Genomic DNA, 26,475 nt, shown 5'->3' with positions numbered 1-26,475 from the left:
TCTAGAGCAAGTTCACCATTCTCTTGGACACCCTGGAGCATCAGCCATGATCGACTATTGCAAGAGGCTGTTTGTCTCCCCTGGCTTAACTGTATGCACCCACCGACTAGCCACAACCTGTGAAGTCTGCCAGAAAACCAACCCTCCCAGGGCACCCCCTCCTCCAAAAGGAGGGCGACCATGGGCCTACTATCCTTTCCAGAGGGTGTAGATTGATTTTGCTGAGATGCCACCATGTAGGGGTTACAGGTATTTGCTTGTAATAGTATGTCAAATGACGGGGTGGGTAGAGGCGTTTCCATGTAGGAACTGCCAAGCTAAAACTGTTGTTGCTAAATTGTTACAGGAGGTGGTGCCCCGGTTCTCCCTGCCCGAAGTTATAGAGTCCGATCAGGGCTCACACTTCACCTCAGTTATTACATGGGGGCTGGCACAAGCTCTGGGAGTAGAGTGGCATTTACATTGCTCCTGGAGGCCCCAAGCAAGTGGACAAGTTGAAAGAATCAATCGGAGCCTCAAGGAGACTTTAACCAAACTCTAACGAGGGGTGAAGCTCACTTGGGTTGAGGCTCTGCCAATAGCTTTAACGAAGCTTCGAAGGATGCCAAGAAAGGACATAAAATTGTCCCCCTTCAAACTGATGCTTGGGTTCCCGCCTCAGGTACACTGCGGAAGGAGGGAGGAAGTCAAGTGGGAGGTGGGTGATCAGATGCTAAGGGATCAGTTGACTTCTCTACAGAAGAAAGAAGTTATTTCACAGCTACGAGCTTATTCCGTTCCGTTTCAGAGACTGCCGTTAGATGCACCTATCCATCTCTTCCAGACGGGAGACGAGGTGTTGCTGAAAAAGTGGAATAAAGAAGCTTTAAAGGAAGGGTGGGAGGGGCCTTATTTGGTGGGACCAACCAGCCACTCGTGTGTAAAGCTTGTGGGTTCTAGTAAATGGACACATTGCAGCCGGATAAAGCCATTTAAGCGACCCTCACTTCCTTCTGTCACCTGGAAAGAACAGGAGGACCCGGGCAACGGTCCTTTGCTCCCTGGCACCCCTCTGGAAGCTGCCAGGGACACAGGCGAAGAAGCCATCCAGGAGCCACAATCGCCTGTAATATACAAGTCACAACATCTGGGAAAAGCTCGGGTTCGAATTACAAAAAAACTTGTAATATGAAGCAAGTATTGTGGGTGGTGTTGGTAATGTTAGTTAAAGAAATATTAACGTGGATGGTGATACCTCAAGGACTTGGGCTTGACAGCTTTAAGATAAAACCCCGAAATGTCACACCAACACCCCTCAAACCACTTCTGGTACAGATCCCTGAGAAAGAGAGGCGTCCCTGGAGAACCAGGTTAGGAATCCCAATAACAGAGGAAACTGATAATGTGTGGTTAGAGTGGATAAAGTATACAGCCAAGTCTTTAAATAAGTCTGACTGTTTTGTTTGTGCCACAGGGAGATCAGTAGCAAAGGTGCTGCCCTTTCCACTGGGGTGGGACGCTCCTTCCCTCCTCACCTGCGTGATCCGTTTGTTCCAACACCCTGATGCATGGGGAGAGGAGGAATGCCAAACCCTCAATAAATTATACCCCCCACTGAAATTAAAGGATCGCGTCAGACCTTCCACAGTCTTCCTGCTAAGAAGAAACCATACCGGATGCATACACCGAAACCTTGCAGACACAGAGGGGCGTATAGGGAACCTGACGAGTAAAGTAAGATGTGTTAATTCCACCCACTTTAGGAATAATTCCCTTTCAATCCCACGAGCTGATCTCTGGTGGTATTGTGGTGGTCTAGAGTTGTATGAGGTATTGCCCTCCAATTGGTCCGGAGCTTGTGGGTTAGTTCAGTTGGCAGTCCCCTTTTCAATTGCATATCATCCAGCAGAGAAGACTGGCCAACCCCGGCAGAAACGATCAGTAACCCCTTTTGATGATCAAATATATATTGACTCCATAGGAGTACCAAGGGGAGTGCCAGATGAGTTCAAAGGAAGAAATCAAATTTCTGCAGGATTTGAATCTACCCTGTTTTGGTGGGTGACCATTAACAAAAGTGTAGATTGGATCAATTACGTTTATTATAATCAACAGAGGTTTATAAACTATACTCGAGATGCTGTAAAAGGATTGGCTGAGCAGCTAGATGCCACCAGCCAAATATGGCTTGGGAAAATTCAAAATTGGCATGTTCTTGATATGATGTTAGCAGAAAAAGGAGGGGTTTGTGTCATGCTAGGTGGACGGTGTTGCACCTTCATCCCTAACAACACTGCCCCAGATGGCACGGTAACAAGGGCTTTGCAGGGCCTCACCGCCTTGTCTGAAGAATTAGCCGAGAATTCAGGGATTAAGAACCCCATGACTGCCTGGTTAGAGAGATGGTTTGGAAAATGGAAACACCTAGCAGCCTCAATCCTTATTTCGCTTGTAGTGATGATAGGAGTTTTGGTGTTATTTGGTTGTTGCATTATCCCCTGCGCAAGAGGCTTATCCCAGCGGTTAATTGAAACCGCTCTGTCAAAACAGATGCTCTTGCTTTATTGTGCTGATAAAGAAACTCCGTTTTAAATGCTTTAAGATGTGAATAAAGACTTAAAGGAGGGAATTGTTAGGGAAAAAAGGAGACTCCATAACCGATGGCGTCTCAAGTTACGTAAGAGCCCGAGTGGAGGGAAAATGTAGGCAGAGCAAAAAGGGAATCATACTGACGCGCTCATGACTAACAGCTTGGTAAGCTGATGGTGACTGTTTATTGGCTATTGACTTAGTGAGCCGATGTACTGTTTCATTGGTTACTGGTAAGAACAATAGAAGCGATATGATATAAAGGGCTTTTGCACACGTGTCTCGGGGTCCAGACTGCTCTGCACCCGTTTTGCAAAACGTTCAATAAAATAGTGTTGGATCCACTGCTGCCTGCCTGGCATCCTTCTCTTCTAAACCGAAAGCGAGGACTTTTTATCTAACACCTCTGAGCTCAGTAGCCTTGCCATCGCTAGGAGGCCTTAGGACTTGCTCCGTTATTTATTTATTTATTTATTCATTCATTTCATTTCTATACCGCCCAATAGCCGAAGCTCTCTGGGCGGTTCACAAAAATTAAAACCAAACAGCACACAATAAAACAATTTAAAATATATAGAGCATTAAAACCACAATATAACAATACAACCACAATAAAACCTAGCAGCAGTGCAGGAGTTTAAAATACAGATTTAAAACAGCAAAGCTAAAAGTTTAGAAAGCTAAAATGCTAAAATGCCTGGGAAAATAAAAAGGTCTTCACCTGGCGCCGAAAGGAATGCAATGTAGGTGCCAGGCGAACCTCACTACGGAGCTCATTCCAGAGCCGGGGTGCTGTTAGCAGACCAATAGGGAGTGTAGTGTGAATGCACCAGTTTTTTAAACTAGAGGGAAGATAGCCACCTTTCCTTCCACGGTCTGCTCATTCTTTTTTCTCTCTCTCTTCCTACTTTTCTGCTCTTAGATGCCCACTGCTTGCAATGACATTTTGAAGAGAGAAAGGGAAGGGCAGGAAGAGCTCGTGTGAAATACTGGTATTTCACACCGCATCTGGTTTTAGTGCCCAAAACTGGAAGCTTTGACTTCTGCAGAAGTTAATCACTTTAGCACAGCAAAGGATTCAGTCAGTTTCCACAAACTTCTTTCTCCCCCTCCACTTTAATTTCTCCTAAATAGCTGCAGGCCTCAGATTATTCCAAAAGGAAGGTTAGGACTATGTGATGTCATGATCGAGGAACTGCTGGGACTTTTAAATACGGTTTACAGTTTTAAAAAAGTGAGAAAAAGCCCTCAGGAACCTCACCTCATAAACTTAATTTAAGTATGTACAATCCTTACAAACCCTCTACAGCCTCCAAAATTCTTCTGAAGCGCTACCTCGCTGAAAGGAGCCACTTGGCTTGGGGAATTCTCTCTCTCTCCCCACTCCATTTCCAATCACTATTCTTCTTTTCTTCTTCTTCCCTCCCCTATCCTGGCCTTTCTTTCTCTTCTTTATTCCACCCAGAGCATATCTTGGGGAATTCTTCAAGAGAATTCTCTTTGGTAGGCAAGAGCAGTTCTGAATTGCATTTGACTTTATACAAACAGACAAGAGGTTTTGTTTTTCTCTTTCACCTCCTCACCCAAGTCCTCAAGAAAAGTGGGTTCACATGGTTGCAGAGGAACAAATTTGGGGCTGTTTTGTCTGTCAGTTGCCATTATCCACCAACAGGAAGCTCAGTGGTAGAGCACATGCTCAGAGTTTCTCCATAACTTAGCCCTAGTTTTGAAAACTGACTCATTGGCTGAATCCTGGGGAAGTCTTGGCACAAATGAAGTTATGGGGAGGAAGATACAATGAGAGCTTGTGCATAACAAGGAGGAGGTAGAGGACAGTTGCACAAAACATCTGTTTTTATGAAGACTTGCTGGAGGATGGTAGAATGAGGAGAGATTGTTGTATGAAGGATGTAAGTGTTCAGTGGTGAAAGAAAAGTATTCTGCATATGCTCAGACACACTCTATATTTAAGAACATAAGAAGACCTGTGCAGCATCAGACCAAGGTCCATCTAGTCCAGCATTCTGTTCACACAGTGGCCAACCAGCTGCCCATGGGAAATCCACAACCAGGACATGACTGCAAAAGCACCCTCCCACCCATGTTCCCCTGCTGCTAACATTGGTGATATGTAAATAAATTCTAGTAATTCTAAATTTGTATGCATATATATGTTCATTGAATTCGGGCCAAGTCTGAAGCCCAAGCAGAACTGGGCAGTCTTTATGTCTCAAAATAACATATTTTGCTATAGTTTCGCTAAGACCTGAAAAGGAGGGATGCAGTGTGGTTCAATGACTTACAGGTCCACCTTCTAATCCTAGGGCACCTTTTTACCATGGCCTCCCATCAACTGTGCCTTGTGGGAGGACAAGGATGGGAGCATGAGATGGCTGTTTTTGCAATGCCAGCAACTCTTCACTATGAAAAAAGCCTTAAACTTGATTTCAAGCATTATAATTCCTGCTCTTATTCTTCTGAAACTTTGCAGGGTTTTTTCCTGGGCAACACCTCTAATGACTTGTGCATTTTCAACACAATTTTTCCCCCAATCCATTTGTGGGGCAGGATGAAGGGAAGGGAAAGCAAATCACTCCCTCCCCCAAATTGGAGAACTCCCCTCCATGAACTGTTGCACTCATCCTTCTGAAACTTTGCTGGTTTCTTACGTAGGGACACCTCTAGGCTGTCTCTAATTTTCAGAACAATGGTCCACAAGGAAAATAGTGAGATAAGTCTCTTTTGGGGACCCTCAAAATGTCAAAGCTACCCTTGCCCCCTGTGGCTATCATTCTGAAATTTGGCAGACATGATCTTCTCTGATGGGGCAACGAATCCTTAAATTTTCATCCAATTCTTCTAAGGAATAAAAATGTTACTGGCAGTTCCCTTTAAAAGAAAATCAAAATATAAGGCACATAGTACAAAAACACCCTGCACTTATTTTTCTAGCATTGGGCAGGTGTCGTCCCCTCCTAAGGGCCTACTATGCCTGCAATTATTATCCAATTTTTACCAAGAGAAAAGAGTTACAATATGTTTTTTTTCTTTCCCATGATGGTCAACAGGAAGCATAAAGACTCAGCTTTCCGAACCTTGACTCAGGTTTAATACTGAGCTGAAGTGGACCAACTCCAAACAGGCCTAAGCAGAAGCGGGATACTTTCCAAACCTCTGAATCGGGGTCTGATTTGATATTGGGGGGGAGGGGCGGTCAGTGCATACTTCTAATGTATGTATTTATGTATGTATGTATGTACAAATTTGTTTATGAACCTGTGCCCCAGATCTTTTAAGAACCTAGCAATGCCTCTGCATGGGTCAATCTCTAAAAACCAACCAACAGTGAAAATTTAATTGCTAGTCTGAATGGTTTTTTACCAATGTATCATGCTGTTCTTTTCTTATTCTTGTTTTAATTCTAGTGACTAGCTCCTCACATTACCATAAATTTATTATGGCTATTGATATTGTTAATACTGTTCATTTTATCTATAAAATCAATAGTACAACTAATGCTACCTTAGCAGAACATTATTTATTATATCTTTAACTGCAACAATATTAACAGTGTAGTATCAATGTATAACAATGTACAGCATCTGTACTTGAGGCACACAATTAAATTTATACTGTGTTTAGTGAGAGGTTTAATGATGGATTTAATGGTATTAAATAGGGGGAAATGCCCTTGGCCTTCACATTCTAATGTGAAATGTATAAAAGAGAGTAGTAATTCATGCAGTTATACTTCTTGTAAAGATTTCTCCCCTTTTAATCACTTGCAGCAATATAAGAAATTATACTTATATGACGAAAGCTTACTGACGAAAGACTACCAACATCAAATAAACTCAGCTTGTTAAAGAAACCATGCATTATATGTGCTTAGAATAATCCAGAGTAGAATTGCTTCCTTATATTAAGATGATTAGTAAAATAACTGGAACTGTAACCAAATCAAACTGGATGCTGCTTGATAAAGACATGTCCTAAACCTATTAGTTGGGTCCAAAGGTGCCCTTCCACAAATGAAAGGCCTCTTTCACAAATGTCTTTCCTCGACTTAGTGAAAGATCCTCATGTGAGAAAAGAGAACTAAAATTCAGTGGTGTGCTTCTGTTAGCACATGGCATTGTGCAATCTCTTGTGCAAGGTCTGCTAGCTCAAAGCATTGCATTGTCTCGTAAACAAGGTCTTGGTCAATGTGGCAACATGCCTGCTTGCACTAAGTCATATTATGCAGAATCTTTCACTATCTCATGTGCAATAGTTTATGGAAGAGTGCCAGAATTTCTTCCACTGGAGTATCTCTGGATCCAACCCACGGAAATTTATCCAAGGAAAAAGAGGGAGAGGAATGGGAGCAAACCGAGGACAACAGGGTGGCTGTACCTAGATGTGAGGGACAGAAAGAGAGACAGAGACAGAGAGAGATAGAGAAGGAGTTTACTTCTCCTTAATCTGATGGAGTGTGGGAGAGAGAGTTCCTCAGAAGCAGGGTAAATCCAAAAAGTAGAGGGGGGCAGGTGTTCCTACGCTACAGCAGAGCTTTTACTGGGTGGGAACATTGGATACAGAGCTACAAGAACAGACTCCATGCTGGAGATTGAGAGAGAAAGAGTTGTGGGCAATGTGAATGCAAGCAAGACAACTCTCCCAAAAAGTACACTTAGATCACAGGTCCAAAAGCAGCAATCACATTAGGAAACAAACCAGGATGTATGGTGAAGGGGATTTTATGTGGGAAAGAAAGGATTGGAGGTGTGAAGGCTATTTTCTGAAAAGGGAGCTGGGAGGTCAGAACTCATTGGTATTGTTAATAACAGGTTATTGGGATATGGGGGAGATTAGTGTCAGCATGAACAAGTGTCGCTTTGTGTAGGGCCCTTAGGGTTGGGGCATTCTGTTTTCAATTTCAATAGTGGGTGAGGGGCTTATCCAGCCAGTGCAGCATCCTTGCCCTTGGTTGCCAGCCATTATAGTCAGACAAAATGAAAGTTGAGACACAAAGCAGACTTATGTGGAGGCAAAATGGAGGCAATCTGGCAATGGTGTTTTTGTCAGGAAGCTTGGGATCCTGAAGCAGTTAGCAGCTTGTCCTTTCCTATGTGGCCTTCCAGATATTTTGGCCTACAGCTCCCCTCAGCTCTAGCCAATGGTGAGGGCTGATAGGAGTTGCAGACTAAAACATCTGGAGGGGCACAATCAGTGTCAAGATTAGGGCTACAGTTCTTTGCATACATTCTTGGGACGAAGCCCCATTGAACTCAGTGGGACTTATTTTTAGGATTTATCCATGAATTATCTGATAAATACTGGAAACAGGCTTTTCCCAGATTAAGCATGCAAAATTGAAGAAAGGGGCCAATCGGGATGACCCTCATGCCAATTCATTTTTTAAAGCTGCTTTTTGGTTATTTATAATTTATTACTAAGCATCTTACCTGAAATAGCACTTTTAAACATGCACTGCTATGCATGGCAGAGGAAACTATGCATACAAATCACCCCTGTGGACTCTGATGTATATCCAAAAATGGCAAGAAAAGGGGGAATAATCTAAGCAGGGGTGGGTAGTTTGGAAATAAAAGGAAATCTATAAGATTAGTCCAGAAAATGAAGTTGCTGCCAGAGAAGAAGTCCTAAGAGGCCAGAATGTGATTACAAAGTGAGGTTAATTGCCTATAGAAAACAAAAAGAGATTAGGTAGGATCTGTATTTTCTACCATGGCCAATATGAACCATAACTGCAGTACTAGAACACTGGAGTGGGTGTTCTCCAATTCATGTTCCATATAGTCAAGAGACTGAGTGGGGGCTGGAGTTTGCAGTGCAGCAAGCAGATAATTCTGCTTTTTCAACTAGGCCAGTGTAGTTGTCAAGGTTCTTACGCAGATCTGGACAATTTACGCAGATCTGGACAATCCAGAAACTTCAGACTGCTTGCCAGTCACAGGGGTTGATGTTGTCAACCATATTCCAGTCTATGCCTGAAGTGGGTTCTGGGATGTGAACATATGCAACTCTGGGCAATTTACTAGGTTAGATCCTAGTCCGCTTTAGATCATAAAATTCCAGATCCAAGCCATCCATCTCCTGTCACGTTCACACTAACAGTAAATATGCAACAAATTGGCATCAGGAACCAGTTTTGAAGCAGTGAACCTTGGATACCTATACCCCATGGATGGGGACCGATTTCCCCATATTTTGGCCCAAGAGCCAAGATGGCGCTGGTCCAGGATGTTGGGAGCCAGGAGTGGGTGGAGCCACCACCCAAAGTGGGCAGAGCCACTGCTGGCATGTGTCCCATCCCCATGTTTCACAGACACAAACATACCTAATTCACATACCCACACACACACATACTCTCCCCCATTCACACACACACACACACACACCTCATCCTTCCTAGACCCTGTCCTCAGATCGGTTGAGGAGGGGGGCATTTTCATCCCCATTGTTTAAACCTCTTTTCCAGCATGCCACAATGGGGATGAAATCAGGCCCCCTCAGATCCTCAGGTGATCCGTGCTGGTCGGCTGAGGAGTAGACAGGGCCCAATCTGGCTCCTGACCAGGTTGAGGAGCGCTCCTTGAGCTAGTGGCTCAGTCGGGAAGTGGCTGTACTTGCCCCTCACTGTTTCTGATTGGAAAAGTCTAATGGGGAGTGAAGCCCTGAGCTGGCACCTTGAGGAACAGCTCCTCAAGGGGTGGGCTCAGTCGGGAGCTGGCTTTGCCCATTCCTAGCTTTCCTAGATTGGGGAAGGTGAGGAGTGTGCAAAGCCCTGAGCTGGTGCCTCAAGGAGTGACTCCCCAAAGCCGACTCCTCAGTCTGGAGCCAGCTTGTACTCAGCTTGCCTTCCCCGCTCAGGGAAAGGGGAGGGGAGAACATAGCCATGGACTCAAGGAGCGCTCTCCCGCACCTCAACCCTCTCTGAGGGGTGGAGGTTTTAGGAGGGGGAGAGGCCTTCACCAGGGCCTCAACAGTCTAGATGGGGAGGCCTCACAGGCCTAATGCAGTCTGCAAGTTGGGCCTTCTTCCCTATGCAAGCCCCAGCACATTCAAGATGTAGTGATGGCCACCAATTTGGATGGCTTTAAAATGGGGTTAGACACATTTCCGGAGGAGAAAGCTATTAGTCCTGATGGCTATGTGACACCCCCAGTATCAGAGGCGGTATGCCTATATACACCAGTTGCTGGGGAACAAGGACGGAAGGGTGCTGTTGCATTGGTGTCCTCCTGGTGGGTTCCCGATCACCAGCTGGTTTGCTCACTGTGTGAACAGAATGCTGGACTAGATGGACCCTTGGTCTGATCCAGCATGGCTCTTCTTATGCTCTTATGTTCAATAAGCCTAATGAAAAGTTTTGTATATATATGTTATTTGACTAAAGACTATTTCAAACTTTATCCCAAATTAAGCCACTTTGTCTAGGAAAGATTGTATAATCCTTAGAAACCTTAATAATGTGTTGAGCGACTTTATTCATGATTGTAAAATGCTTTGAAATCAGCAGATAAAGACAAGCCATGCTGTTAGTGCTAAGTATTATTGCTTCAGAGCACAAAACAACAAAGAGAGTGGGACAATTATAGCTTTAATGTACTCTTGACTATAAACACAAAGTAACAATTGTATTCTAACAGAATGTGGTCATAATCTTTCCTTATAAATATTTCCCTTCAAATATAAACATAATTTAAGGTAGCCTGCCAGCAGTTTGTTTACAAAACTATATTCAATTTTATGCAAGATATAGCAACAAAGAAAAGAAGTTACTACTACACCTCCAGGACTGCAGACCATACGACAAAAGTGTGGGGAATGCTGTGATGTTGCTTCATAGAGCAAGATTAAGTTGTAGCCATATTTGTAAACCCATGGAATTGCTCCATCCTACCTCAGAAAACAATTTGCTGCACAGAAAGTTGTTTGTTTGGAAGTATATATGGAGGCCATGCCTTTTGTGTCATTGTATTGCTGCATCTGCTCCGATCAAATTCCCAAGTGGAGGAACCGATTTTAAGAGATTGGCAGAAATACTTCTTTTACTCGTGTTTTATCCAAATCCAAATCACAAAGTTGTCCCAATTGGTCAGCCAAGTTTTTAAAAGTGTCTTGTTTGTTTGCTTTGGTGTATACCCACGATGGAGTTGTTATTAATCCCCAAATATACCATAGATTATTCTGCTGCGGGTGATGGCTTCAGTAGAAGGCAGGTTCTGGTTCACACGGGCAGGTCACAGTTGAGGTTCCAGTTCCAGCAAACTGAATTGGGGAACACCAGGCTTTCAACACAGAAAACTTCCTGTTTCACTCAAGTTTAGAATGTTGCTTCAGCAACAGGTAACCCCAGCCTCAAATATAGTTGCAACTCAGTCTATAGCTAGCTCTGCTCCACCCCCAGTGGGAGACGCTTCTCTGATTAAAGTGGTTTTGCCCTTTTCAACAGCTGTTGACTGTTACGGCATAGGGGACATCAAGGGGCTTCTGGGTTGGAGTCCCCAGAGGGTGGTAGTGTAACATCCCCAGGTTGAAGAGGTGATGGCAGAATGGCATCCTCCTGTGCTGAAGCTTCTGGGGCAGTGGAGACATGAACCACCTCTGAGGATAATTCCTGCTCACCTTCCAATTCACCATTCTCCAAATCGGTGCCCTCCAGATGTGTTGGAGTGCAACTCCCATAATTTCCCGGTAGCATGCTACCTAGGAATTATGGGAGTTGCAGTCCAACACATCTGCAGGACACCAGGTTGGGGAAGGATGCTCCAATTTTTCCTCCAAGTCCCTGGCCTTATTCCCAAAATGTGGGAGTCAGACCCCAGGATCATGACATAGACCACAAATGATCCCAAATTTTAGATAAGTCCATTCCAAGATGAGCTTAGTTACTGCCATGCAAGTGTCTTGCAATTTCAGGCACTTTTGAAAATCCGAAGTTGCTGAGTGTTTCCTACATTATATTAAAAAAAACAAAACACTGACCTCATGAACTGAACACATTTTCGTTACTTAAAAGCATTTTCTACCATCTGCTGTGTTATTCTAAATAACTAAATAAGCAATAATAAACCAACAGTAGAGAAAAGCAAAATACAAAATGTTTGATAGCAGATTTTTCAGTCTGGAAATTTGGATAGTGTAAATTTGTTCATCTTTATTAGGAGCTATTTAGGTATCTTGGAAGTATAACCCTATGTTTTACTCTCCAAATTACCTATATTTTTAAAAGACTGCTTTTCCCCATCCAGTTTGCTTCTTGTGTAAGAACTGTATCAATTTGTTTTAGTGAATGGTTTATTACTAATCAAATACACACAGCATTAATATCCATTCTGAATCCTCTTCCTCTTCTGTGGAACCTTGTTCGTCAACCATATCCAGTCCATAAGTTTTGCTTGCCAATTTCTAATTACAGGGCCAGATACAACAACTGAGGACCAGTTAGCTACATTAATGCCACTAATTCTGTAGACAGAAAGACAGCATGGACTTAATTTACACTCTGTCTTTGTGTGCAAAACCTTTGTGTATCAGTGAAGAACTGTATGTGAGAAGGCAAGTGTTTTTCCACACATTACTATCCCAGGATGAGTTTACCATCTGGCACAGTTGATCTCACGTCACTGAGAAGTTGTAAACACTGAAACTCATAAAGCTGCTTTTAACAGAACCACTTTCTGCTGTGTACTTTAGCCTCCATAACATTATTTCTGATATTTTTCTTTTGCAACATTGATATCCCTCTACATTTCCCCCTTTCTCATGCTGGCCAAATTGATCTAGTGTTTGCTCGTAACAGCAGGAGAAAAGAATTTTAAGGTTTTTATATGTACTGTTTTGAATTCTCTACAGATACCTCACTAAAAGGGTTCTGATGACACCTTAATACATCAGAACACGTTCTATTTGCTATTATTCCACTGTTAGTACTCTAAATGCCTGGATAAGTGAAAGCCTGCCCTAAAATCTATATGAAGCTCACACAAACCTGTACCAACTGATCTGATAGCCAAGCTTGTAACACACAATGTCAAGCTAAGAGCAAAGACTATAATTGATCAGGGATAGATGGTGTTTCACTTCTATACATGACTAGAGAATAAAGGTGCAAGCAGTTCACTTCAGCATTATATTGCAGAGGCTTTACTAGTAACCAGAGCTGATAGGTTTGTAACCCATGGTATACAGCTCCAACACTATCATACAACAGATAGATGATAAACTGACTTTTAATATCTTGTTTGTAGTACTACTCATATTTCAGTTTGAAGGGCTTCATCTCAACCATGGGTGGAATTCAGGAGGGACCTGGAGTGAGTGTGTGTGCACGTGCGGGTTGTGCTTGTCGCACATTGTACTAGTCTGGACTAGGGTGGATTAGAGAAAAGAACTGGAAAGAGGCACATACATTTGGGGACTGCAGCATGATAGCCAATCAGAATGACCGACCTGTTTATGCCTCAGGGTACCTATTGTTTTCACTATCCTCCTTCCTCCCATCCAACCACATTTTCCCATGCGTATTCAGGAGTTTGGTGACATCAGTATGCAGATAACATTTAAGGGGGTGATTCCACCAGCGATTTACTCTGAGCCGGCTGCATGTTGAGGTCATTAGGGATACATGACATCTGGCCATCCAGCAGCCACCCTGGAGCTTATCAGGGAAAAACCGGATTTCCTGAGACTGCTTAAAGTCTGATTCTTTTCCTTAAGTCGGGTTCTCCCCAGTATAGTTGCTGTGTGCCCCAACCCCCGCATTGACCTCGGGTATGCTAGCCCTGCCCAGGGGTGTGCCTTTCACCATGACCCCAGTCAAGGGGTGTTTCCTCCCACTGTGCTGAACGAGGCTTGCCCTCTGAATGCCCACAGAAATAACAGAGAAGCCCCTCAATTGACACGGCACAGTTAAAGCCCAATTCCGTAAGTGCATTAAAGCACGATCTCAGGGCTCCAATTCATTGCCTTAGGAAGTAACTACATCACAGCTCCCTTATAGAGATCCTGTGCATTAAAATAGGGGCTGGTTTCCATCTCTTTCCCACAAGAAGCCCATTAGCATCTCCTCAGAAGTAACTCCCATTGTGCTGAGGCTTGCCTTTGAAAGCTCACATCAGAACTTGCAGAGATTCCCCCTCAGTTGAAATAGTACATGTTAAAGCCCAATTCCTTAAGTGCAATTAAGCACGATCTCAAGGCTCCAATTCATTGCCTTAGGAAGTATGTTCTTCACAGCTTCATTAGAGTTATCCTCTGAGTTAAAATGGGCTCTACTTTCCTTCTTTGTGTTCTCCCCCCGCCTTTCCCAGCACAAGCATATGTGTGGCTACTCGGAAGTAACTCCTATTGTGCTCAGTGAGGCTTGCTCCTGAAATGCAAGTGCATCTGGACTTTCAGGGGAAAGGAGAAAGCGCGGGGGGGGGGGAGAAGGGGGAAGCCTCTCTTATTGGTTGAGCAGCCCCTGCCAGTCAGATGATATTCACTGTAACCCCCACCCCCACCAGGAAGTATGTTTTGTGAAGTGATTTTTACTGCTGCGGAGAACCTGCTCACAGCAAAGCCAACTCCTTAAAAAAAATCCAGTACTCCTCCATTAGCTTCTCCTTCCATTTTCATGGAAACACGGCCTAACTCTTTCTTTCCCATCTCAGTTCAAGAAGGTTGCTGAAGTTCTGAATCAGTGTCTGGAGTCAGTAATGGACTGGATGAGTGAGAACACGTTGAAACTTAATCTAGACTAGAGTAGAGATGCTACTGGTCAGTAAGAGGGAAAATCAGGGAAAAGAGTTTCAACCTGTTGCAATCCACTTGGACTCCGGTTTCTAGTTTGGAGGTCTACTGAATCTAGTCCTGAGCCTGGATGCCCAGATCTTGGCGGTAGCCAGCAGGTGTCTTTCTTCAATTGAGGCTGGTATGCCAACTATGCCCATTCCTAGATGTGTCTGATCTGGTCATGGTGACTCCTCCCTTAGTTACATCTAATTTGGTCTGCTGCAATGCGATCTACATGGACTACTGCAAAGCCACTTCAGAAAAGTGTTTGGAAATTCTAGCTGTTCGTAGTCCTACAGCCAGACTGTTATTTTATTTATAATGCTTTTATACTGCTTGATATATTAATATCTCTAAGTGGTTCACATTAAAATCTGTTGATCAGCCTCTTGACTGTTAATAAGAGCTGGTTCTAGGGAGGATGTTACTCCAGTGTTACAGCAGATTTACTGCTTACCAATTCATTTTTGTGCACAGCTCAAGTGCGGACATGACCTGTAAAGGCATAAATGGCTTGGGACCAGTTTCCTGAAGAACTGCATTCTCCTGCCTAAATTATTTATTTTGATTACATTTATTTAATAATATTAATATTTTTAAATATTAGTAGAGAGATGAAGGATATTGCGGAATCATGCTTTGAAATATGGCTTCTTCCTCCCTGGTGTGCCATTCTTCCTTAGTTTACCTGTGTGGGCTCCCTTGTACTCATAGAGTTAAGCAGATATTCCTGGCATGTGATTGTGTGGGGGTTTGGGAAGTAGAGTATCTGAAAGGGTTCTGGAAAGATTGGTGCTATTAAGCTGCTCCTTATTTGCCCCTTATTAGTTTGCCCTGGATGTTTTCTGTTTGCTGTTTGTACAAAGTTCACACTTTGTGCAAAGTCCCCCCCCCCAATTGTGTGCTTCTAGTTCTCCAGACAGGAGGGAATATTAATGTAAGCTATTCATATTGATACGTGAGACCTGTGTTCCCTTGCTGGGGCATATATATTCTTGGTGATTTGTCATGATTAGCTGAAGTTAGTTGGAATCCTGCCTTCTGGTTGTGGCTATGGGGCAGAGAAGGAGGGGCTTGAGGGAGCTTTCACTTCAGACTGCCCACTGACTCCAGTGAGATTGTTTAAAGATGCCACCACTTTTGCAGGCCCAGTGTTACACCATTGTTAGGGGCAGGACTGGCCCCTGAGAGAGCACAGGATTCTGACTAGGCCTGCTCCTCCCCCATCATGTCCCTAGCTCAGCTGGCTTTCTCCCTTGTACTGGCTGAGTCCTGCTGATGCAAGTGGTCTCCCACTGGCACACTTACTTTGGTGTAATTTTTTTCCACTGGCATAATGTTGTGCTCTGCTGGTGCAAAGCATTTTAGTAGTGCTCCTATGCTGCCCAATAGGTGTAACTCAGAAACAGGATTGCTCTGTAATTCACCATTCTTAGTTTTGAGGCATCTGGCACTTGGATGTAAATCATGCCTATCTGTTTCATTCCTTTTTAAATATCTATTTTGGGTGTAATTCTTACTCTGTTGCTTCAGTTTTTTTGATTGGCTCCCAGCAGTGTCCATTGCTTGTTGTCAGCTTCTTTCCTTTGAGGTCATAAAGCATTCAAGACATCATCCGTACTGAGTGTGTCATTGTGAGCTAGATGCTCCTGGGCCTCTGTTGACTTCCCACCAGAAGTCTGTGTAAAAGACTTCTCTACAACATCTTTTATTTTAAATTCTAGCAGCCAAGTTCCATTATCATTCAAGGCCATCCTGTTTCTTTGAAAAAGGCTCTTCTTGCCCTAAAAGTTCCCCAGTGTCTAACAATTTAAATCCCTTCTTGAAGAAAGAAAGAAAGAAAGAAAGAAAGAAAGAAAGAAAGAAAGAAAGAAAGGAAGGTTCCTCCTGTGCAAGCACCAGGTCATTATTGACTCCTAGAGGGATGCCGCTTACACTGACGTTTTCATGGCAGACTATAGCGGGGTGGTTTGCCATTGTCTTCCCCAGCGTCTAACAAGTTAAATCCCTTCTTGAAACAACACCATTTTATCTATGCATTCTGCCGGTATGCCTTTCTAGCTGTCCCTGTATGTGAAACAGGGAGTGTTTATTTCTTTAAAAATTGTTTATCCTGGACATTAGCCTCATTCCTCACAATATCTATTTGATTTCAAGGAAATCAGCTATAGTTCCCAATGTCATTGGTACCCACATTTGCTATGCAACCACTAACTCTTGTTCAAAAATCTCTAGCAGACTATCTAGATCACCCATGATGTTCAAAAGCTTTGCATTATAGCCAACACACCCATCACAAATCCACGTTTCTAAGAATAGAATTTCCTTTTGCGGAGTCCTTACCCCTGGAGATATATCCTTGGAGATGTATCACATGGAACATACTCCCTTCGTTCCTATTTTCTCAGCAAGGTGTTATTCTGTCCCAAGACTCTCATTTCTGCAACAGCATTGGAATGATCAGCACAGGAGCTGTTGTTTTTAATTAAATTGCCAGTACTGCAGCCACCGTGAAGGTCTCTCTGACTGACCCCATATGTGTATCTCTTTCTGCTCCCAGTCCCTCCAGCCCAGTCATCCTGGTCTTCAGGGAACACACTTGTTCCCTAAGAGTTGGAAGCTCGCTGTATGCAGATGTACGCATGATATTCAGTCACTCTCACCCAGCTGGTGAGACTCTGCTAACGTATCTGTTATTGGCTTTAAGAGTTTTTTTTTTTAATGTGTTTGGTAATGTTTAGTAGTGCTTTGTTTAGTAAGTTAATGTGAGGTAACAACATACGATGTGTATATTACACCTTCACTTTAGACTCTTGGTCTCCACGCACAGTCTAGCTTTCTCGTTGCTCTGTCTTTGTGGGCTCTTCTTTTGGGGTATCTTTCTGTCTGACCGTCATCTTTCTATCAACCTGCTAGGCGTTGTGCAACTACTGTAAACAGAATTCCCAGAAATAGCACAAATATTGTGGCTTGATTCAGATATATATTGGACATGCAAGAGTTTTCACATGGTGGAGGAGCAAGTGGATCCTTTTCCATCCCACCATGCAGATGACATCATGTTCAACGCATGGACTTTGTGCAGATATTCACAGATAGTCATATGCCTGAATTATGCAAAAACCTCCCTTCCACCACCATTTTTGAGGGGCAAGAATTACACAAATCAGGAATCTCTATAACTGATTATCTATGTGGAATATCCATGTCATAGATGACATTTTGTGCCTTGCCATAATTAATGATTGGAAAATGCTAATGAATGTAATGCCCAAACTGTTCTTTTACTCCCCTTTTTTGCTAATCCAGTTCCTCTTTCATTTGGCAGAGACTAATTATTGAAATATCATTGTAATTCCAACAGAAGTTTTCCATTGTTCAGTGAAGTTATGGAGAAAGGCAGAGAAATAATCAAGAAATTAATGAATAAACAGAGCATAGCATTTATTTTGTTGTATTTTTTTATTGTATGTGTTGTCCTGAGAACTACAGATTTATAAACTGAATAAATAAATACATTAAAAAATAAAATAGAAGATTAGGTAGTCATGCACTAGATTCAGTTCTCTACTACTTATTCCAACGTGAACGAAATGCTAAGACAAGGCAACCAGTGGCCAGGTCTAGAATGAAGTTAATCACAATATGACCTTGCCTAAATATTTAGCACCGAGAAAGTAAATCTACTGTAAATACCTTGGACCGAAATGCTTATTTTGCTGTGGATTTTCAGTAACATCCTTAATGGATCATTTTGTTTCAGATCATTTTCAATTTTTCTGCAAAAGACTATGATTTCATTTTATTACACCTCACAAAGTCTTTCAGTCTAAAAAATATAACAAACTCCATGCAAATATAAACAATGTCATATAAAATGCTTCATTGCTACTAGACATTTGCCCATTAATATATGTTTTCAATTATCTGCCAACGTAGAAACATTTTCTTGGCAACTCTGGCTGATTTGGAAACGCTAAACATTTTTTTCATTCCTCTTCTGTCCACATATATTCTGCCATCTGTCATGTTCTGGTGAACAGCCAGACTCATATCATATTCTTTATGGTTTTTTGTTCTCCTTTGTTTTCATTACTTGAAATTAGTCCAAGGTAATCCTCGGTCTATGGCTGCTGTTTAGTTAGGGTAGTATAAAATGAACACATTTGCTAGTATCTCTAAAAATGCATGCTGTGTGTTAGATGCTGTTGTTGTTGTTGTTGTTGTTGTTGTTATTATTATTATTATTTTATGCAGAGAGCTGGACCTTGACGCATCCTAGCCCTTTCTCCCATAATCTCCTTTCCTCACTCCCAAGAGGCAGACATTCATCTTCATTATCCTCTTCTGCTAGTCTGCTGCCAATTGGGAGCAGGAAACTAGCTGCATTAGTCTTGCATGGAAATTCAGGAATTAGAATCCACAGTTCTTTGGTGAAGGAGGTTAATGCACTAATAAAGCTTGTACTTTGATTAACCACATCATCTCAGCTTACCTGACCCAGGCCAGTTTTCAGACAATTGTCTTATCGCACAGCCCACTGCTTTTGTTTAGGCACCTAACTTCTACATAGAGCCTGAGATGCCACAGAGGGAGGATCATGAGCAATTCTTTTCTTTTTAGTATGTGCATGACTTGATTGGTGATTCTGCCTTTTGGATCAAGAAAAAGTGGATTTATATACTAAACAACAAGACGACATATAAAACAGCAGTATGGTGAGAACAAAAATTACTGTAAAAAGTGCACCTACAATAAAAGACAGATTATTACAGGAGCAGGATGCTATAGGATTTCAGCACAGGTGTTATTATTATTCTATGTTGACCATCTAGTTCGTTTTATTGAGATCAATGGTGAGCTTATTCACAAATTAGAATCACCCACAATGGCACTTTCGAAACTGTAAGAACATAAAAGGAGCTAGATCAGACATAGGATCAATTTACTTTACCATCCTGTTTCCAACAGCGACTAGCCAAATGTCTCTAGGAATGTCTGTACAGTCCTCTGTCATTGTTTGTTCCTTTCCTCACTGACAATTTATATAGCCAAACTAAATATTCTTCTAATAGCTTTGCTATGCATGATTGGTTTATTTACTTCAGAGTAAATAAAGTAAGGGGCCGCGGTGGCTTAGTGGTTAAGACGCTGAACTGCAGACTGGAAGGTCGGCAGGTCAGCAGTTCGAGACCCGAGTGCTGCGTGACGGAGTGAGCCCGTCTTCGGTCCCAGCTTCTGCCAACCTAGCAGTTCGAAAGCAAGAAATTGCAAGTAGATAAATAGGTACCGCCTCGGCAGGAAAGGTAACAGCCTTCCATGCACCTGGGTGTTCAGTCATGCTGGCCACATGACCACGGAAGCGTCTTCGGACAGCGCTGGCTCTTCGGCTTAGAAATGGGGATGAGCACCACACCCTAGAGTCGGACACGACTGGTTGGGGACACCTTTACCTTTTACCTTTTTAAATAAAGTAAATAAATTTACTTCATGCATGTCCCCAGTTCAGACTGCGACTGTGGTGCTCTGGGAGGGGTGGTATAAGTCCCCCCAACACACACACACACACACACACGCACACCTGTTTTCATCCTGAAATTCCACACACACCCATAGGGGGAGGGATTTTCAAACAGAAAAAAATGCCTCTATTGGAGGCATAGCTCTACTATGCATGATTAAAAGAATGTTCAGCTTGCACTTCAGAGGCAATGTGCAAGGTTCCATGTAGCTATCTTGTCTAAACACAAATGTCCTGTATATTTAAATATGTAATTATTCTAGAAGGTTGTTTAAGCCAGTTACTGAGGTCTTGAAAACAATTGTGTACATAATATATAAAATGCAATGTATTTATATGAATCGTGTGAAGTATTTCCTACTTTTTCCCCTTACCTCCCCACCCACTCCCAAATTATATCTGGGGAAAGACTGAGATAAGACTTTGGGCATGTGTGTTCCTTTTCCTGCTCCCCAGTCCACATGGAGTAGTGAATGACGGAACCAGGAGATCCTGCAGTCAAAATCTCACTGACCTAGCTAGCAATACAAGATGAAATCCTCTAGAAAGCTTTATTTCCCAGGACCAGGGAGATGTTGAACATAGCATCTCCTGAATGGGTCATTCACTTCTTTCGCAATTAGGGGTGAACGAAAGTTACTTACCTTTTCTCGCAGCTTTTTCGCGGTGGGGGGGAGCGCTTCGCTGCTCCCCCCGCGAAGTTCAGGCCGGGAGGGGAGGCTTCCCGCCTCGCCCGGCCGAAATTCAGGCCGGGGGGGGAGGCTTCCCGCCTCGCCCGACCGAAATTCAGGCCGGGGAGGAGGCTTCCCGCCTCGCCCGGCCACGAACACGAAAGTAAAAAAAAAAAAAGTCCCCTGATAGGCTACGTGACGATTCACGTAGCCTATCACGGCTAGATCTGGAAAGTCAGCCGTGATAGGCTACGTCAATTGTCACGTAGCCTATCACGGGTGACTTTAAAAAAAAAAAAAAGCGCGTACGCGAATGGCGGCCCCCATAGGGAACCGCCATTCGCGTTCCTTATTTAGTTGCTGTAGTCTACGTCAATGTTTACGTAGACTACGGCGAAAATAAGGGCAACGCAAATAGCGTTGCCCTTATTTTCGCCGTAGTCTATGTAAACATTGACGTAGACTACAGCGACCAAATAAGGAAGGGGAATGGCGGCTCCCTATGGGGGCCGCCATTATCCGTACACACTTTTTTTTTTTAAAGTCACCCGTGATAGGCTACGTGACAATTCACGTAGCCTATCACGGCTGACTTTGCAAATCTTGCCGTGATAGGCTACGTGAATCGTCACGTAGCCTATCAGGGGACTTTTTTTTTTTTCTTTCATTGCAATGGCGGGGGCGGCAGCCGGTCGAAAGACCGGCTGCCGCTCCCGCCCCGCTCGAACACCGGACGAACTGCCAGCCGGACCCGCTGCCGGGAGGGACATTCAGGGAAGGTAAGTCCCGTCCCGGGGGGGGGGGGGCGGGGGGCGGGGGGGGCGGAGGATTTCTCCCCGAAACTTGTTCGGGGGGCCGAACACGTTGGCGCTCGGCCCCCCGAAGTTTCGGGGAGAAATTCTCCGCCATCCCTATTCGCAATGAGGAAAGGAGTTAAGTCTTATCTCTCCCTAGGCACAAACTTGAGGGGTAAAAAACAATCAGAACAGGTTCTGTGTTGAAAGGCATTTAACAAAACAACAACTTGGGTTCAGTACAGTTTTTGGTCTGTGCAGCTGGGCTGACAGAAGCAGACTGTTCTTAATAGTCATTATAAACACAATGTAATTATCTAGATTATAATATGATAATATTCTAGAAATTGTTGTACCTTATATACTAATTAGTAAACATTCATTTCAGTTTCCAGAAGGGTAGCTATGTTAGTTTGTTGCAACCCAAACAACAAAGATTAAGGTGCCACAGGACTCTTGCTTGTTTTAGAAATTCACACTTAATGATTCAAATATGTTTCAAACTAGTATATCATAACTATCTGAAAATATTAAATATTATTTTGAAATCTCTCTCCTTTTTTCAAGGAAATGACCCATACTTGGCCTCCACCACTTTCTGCTATTCACACACCTGGTAAAGTGGAACAAAACAAGTTTCCATTCACAAATAAGGTAAATAGCTTTTGCTATACCATTAATATCCTCCATTGTCATGACAGTCTTGAACTATGTTAATACAACTGACCTTATAGTTTTTTAATATCCAGCTTTTCTAAATGCTTGTGAATATAAACAAAGGGCGTGTGCTGCAATATACTTCTAAATTGTGAACTAACGTGTGTATCATAGGTGCAATCGGTCAAGTATGGGCCCTTGGTTGTGCAATCTCCATTCATATGAATGGAGCTCATACAACAGTAGGATTGATTCTATCTTTATATGTATTCTCATATGAATATTATGCATCTTTCCTTCAATACAGAGCTTTAGTCCCTTGCCTTTAGGGATGTTGGAGAAATCTGCAACAGATTCAAATGAGTTTGGATTTCTATGAATCCTATCTGCAGATTTTGCAGCGGATCGGCTTTTTCTGAGTCGCATGGATTCTGCGGACCAGTTTTTTACTTTCCAGAATTGTATGCAAATTAGTCATACAAAAATACGAAAGTTGCTGAAAACTACACTAATATATACACTGTCTTTTAAAAACACACATCTCTAATCTCTCTTCAACCTCTGCTGTGCAACAGACTTTGTGTGTGTGTGTGCTCTGCTCATTGATTGTATGCTGAGCTAAGAAAAATATGCAAAATGTTACATGCCAGCGAAAGTTCTGTAAATTGTGGTGGACTTTTTTGTGTATTTTTCCTAAGGGGGGGGGAAATCTGAATCTGTCACTGAGCAGATAATGAAGCAAAAGACGGATGAAAATCTGCATAACACAGACAGAACTGATTTAATAAAGCCCATACAACCCTACTCACCTTCACATAGCCCTTAATATGTCATAACTATTTTAAGTTCCTTGGAGTTCTGTTGCAATGGTAAGAACAAGAATGTGCTCACTTAGTAAGTATGGGATTTATCTGGGGCATTAAAAAAGCTTGTTGCGTAATGGGCTTGCATGAACATTCTTGAAACCTAAGAATTAGCTTATTGGCATTCAGTTCACATTCTTCCTAAAACATGTTCATGTAATTTTGAGCTGTAGGGATACATAAGGGAAACAACAAAAAACATATTAATATCATAACATTAAAAATAGTTTAGGGAGCAATCCTATGGCCACTAGTCAGTGGCTAGACGGCCATAGGATATCTTGTTTTCCAGGAACCGACCGTGGAGCCTGCGTGCCAAGGTCGGTTCCTGGACAACCGACCTTTCCCCCCTTCTGCGCTGCCTGCGCCCCGTGCTCCACACTTGCAAGAGGAGCACGGAGCAGCCGAAAAGGGGCATTCCAGGGCGGGGAGGACAGAAATGCCAGTACGACACATCCAATGTGTCATACAGCAGCCTCCTTCCCCGCTCCACTGTCCTGTGGCTAGGCAGCCAAAACTGGCTGTCTAGCCAAAAATGCAGAGCAGGAGAAGCGCGGAGGGAATGATCTCCTCTGTGCTTCTCCTGCCCTTCATTGGATAGGCAGTCACCTCCAAGTTAGGAGGCGGCCGCCTATCTGCATAGGATTGCGCCCTTAATTGTTTTTTAACATCATTGTTTCTAACCAGGACAGCTCAGAAAAAAACCTTCCTGACTGTCATCAGATGGTCTTTTCTTCTAAGAATGGGTGTTAGTTTTTATACATTAAATTATTTCACATGTAAAATACATCAGGTTCCTTTAAAAAAAGCACCTTCATTGAGTTTTTACTCTCTCTGTCTCCTCATATATCTGTATCTATCTATGGAACCAACTAATTCATTCATTAATTAAAAGCTAGAGAGTTAATTGTTTTTCAAAGTTTTGAAAGTTGACAGACCCACTGGTTTATAATTCTGCCTAGCCAGAAGTGAAAGCCTTACCCTGTGCCACTGAGGAAGAAATATATCCAGTGAATATTCAACTTATCTCAGGATGTGGTATTTCTATCTGAAGCATTACATGGAAACAGTAAATTGGGTTCTGCGCATGTAATAGAGTCAGTAGGAAAGGTCTCAGCTTATCTCCAGCATCTGTTTTTAGTGCCAGGGCTTATCTGTGGACTGTATAAAGAGTGGCTTTGAGCATGTGCAGAATCCTTTCCCCTAACCACTGAGTAACCATAACCATGTGAATGGGTTTCTGGCAAGCCGGTGCCCTATACTTGTCAGTTTAGAAATGTACAAGTGGGACCTGCAACAAAATGTTGCAGTTTGGAGTGGCCCTATGCAGGATTCCAGCAGTCCAGTCCAGTCCATTCCCCTTTCTTTTTCTCCTCTTGCCCCCCAGTTTTCCATGTTTTTTTCTCTAACAATCAGTCACGATTTCAGGCTCACTAAGCATACTCGGTCCTCGTTGGACTGTTTCAGAGCCCCCCCCCCAAAAAAACTCTCATATTTTCTAAAGAATTGTGATAGTTCTGCAAACCTTGGCATTCCCTGAGTCTGCTGTTACCTCCATCTTGGGCATGGGTGGTGCCATTTTGGCTACATCAGGATCAACACACAAAGGCTGCCTTTACACTAAAGAAAAAACCCGCAGTCCTCCCATTGTGGAACTTTTCTGCATTTATAGCGGGCTCCCAGACAACGACCACGTGATTGCTGAGAGTGAAAGTTTTTAATTTTCAAGGTTCCATAGAGATCAATGAAACAGTGCCATCTAGTGGCTGTTTTAATAGCATAACAATCCAACTTAAGTAGATCATTATTTCTGGCTCTTTTTGAGATGGAATAACCAAGAAATACTTCTGGATGTGTCCTGGAGGTTGACAATGTCATGAAAAGGACCTGCAAACTTCTGTGAGTGACCAATCTCAATAGGAGGATAAAAGCTCTGTGTGAAGAAGCCTAGAGAATGGAGATCTCTATTAGTATATATGATAGCACAATCCTAGGTAGAACTACTCAGAAGCCAAGTGGTTTCAATTGGATTTACTCCCTCATAGGAGTATATAAGACTTTAGCCTTGAACACTGCTTCATCTTCTCTCTTTTGAATCTGGGTTAGCAACAGCAACAACAACAAGTCAAAGATTGAAAATAAAACTGAAGAGCGGCCCTGAATCTAATCTTTTGCATAACACTTAATACAATGCATCTGCTCTATAACTTCAGGCCTACAGGTCAAGCCTTTAAAAGCCTTTAAAGAATTTCCAACCTAATTATTTTGTGTGTGTGTGTGTCCCCGCCGCCTTTCACTTACATAAGACAAACTGCACTGCAGGCTTTTAATCAACTTTTATTTGGAATTACCCTCCTGCCTTGTTTACCCCAAATCTACCTCAGCTACACATTTTGCTGCCTTTGCTCCCATCTTTTTCATAGAATCATAGAATAGCAGGGTTGGAAGGGGCCTACAAGGCCATCGAGTCCAACCCCCTGCTCAATGCAGGAATCCAAGTCAGAGCATCCCTGACAGATGGCTGTCCAGCTTCGTCTTGAAAGCCTCTAGTGTGGGAGAGCCCACCACCTCCCTAGGTAATTGGTTCCATTGTCGTATTGCTCTAAAAGTCAGGAAGTTTTTCCTGATGTTCAGCCGGAATCTGGCTTCCTGTCACTTGAGCCCATTATTCCGTGTCCTGCACTCTGGGATGATCGAGAAGAGAGCCTGGCCTTCCCCTCTGTGACAACCTTTCAAGTACTTGAAGAGTGCTATCATATCTCCCCTCAGTCTTCTCTTCTCAAGGCTAAACATGCCCAGTTCTTTCAGTCTCTCTTCATAGGGCTTTGTTTCCAGTCCCCTGATCATCTTTGTTGCCCTCCTCTGAACCCTCTCCAGTTTGTCTGCATCCTTCTTAAAGTGTGGTGCCCAGAACTGGACACAGTACTCCAGATGAGGCCTAACCAGTGCTGAGTAGAGGGGAACTAGTACTTCCCGGGATTTGGAAGCGATGCTTCTATGAATGCAGCCCAAAAGAGCATTTGTCTTTTTTGCAGCCACATCACATTGTTGGCTCATATTCAGCTTGTGATCGACAACAATTCCAAGATCCTTCTCGCTCGTAGTGTGGTTGAGCCACGTATCCCCCATCTTGTAACTGTGCATTTGGTTTCTTTTTCCTAGGTGCAGAACTTGGCATTTGTCCCTATTAAATGCCATTCTGTTGTTTTCTGCCCAGCGCTCCAGTCTATCCAGATCACTTTGAATTTTGTTTCTGTCTTCCAAAGTATTAGCTATCCCGCCCAATTTTGTGTCATCTGCAAATTTGATCAGCATTCCCTGCACCTCCTTCTCCAAGTCATTAATAAAAATGTTGAAGAGCACTGGGCCCAGGACTGAGCCCTGCGGTACCCCACTCGTTACCTCTCCCCAGCTTGAGAAGGTCCCATTGATAAGCACTCTTTGAGTCCGATTCTGTAGCCAACTGTGGATCCACCGGATCGTTGTTTCATCTAGGCCACTTTGAGCTAGTTTGCTCATCAGGATATCATGGGGCACTTGGTCGAAAGCTTTGCTGAAGTCGAGGTATATGATGTCTACAGCATTCCCACGGTCTACAAGGGAGGTTACTTGATCAA

The 26,475-nt window shown here is 43.1% G+C and overlaps 1 protein-coding gene across 2 annotated transcripts in view; it reads left to right on the top strand.

Annotated features, from left to right (window-relative positions):
- Positions 1-26,475, top strand: part of AFF3 (ALF transcription elongation factor 3) — a 354,490-nt gene that overhangs the window by 152,952 nt on the left and 175,063 nt on the right. For both annotated transcript variants that reach the window (XM_084844410.1, XM_084844411.1), the window contains exon 5: positions 21,906-21,992. In XM_084844410.1, coding sequence (XP_084700536.1) covers positions 21,906-21,992 — 87 coding nt within the window. The remainder of the gene's footprint in view (positions 1-21,905; positions 21,993-26,475) is intronic.

The sequence above is a fragment of the Heloderma suspectum genome, chromosome 3, assembly GCF_057233095.1.
Source record: "Heloderma suspectum isolate Gila_16-S chromosome 3, 16-S_ref, whole genome shotgun sequence".
NCBI classification, from domain to species: Eukaryota; Metazoa; Chordata; class Lepidosauria; order Squamata; family Helodermatidae; genus Heloderma; species Heloderma suspectum.
Note: the sequence above shows the minus strand (reverse complement) of the source record. Positions and strands in the feature narration are given on the sequence as shown.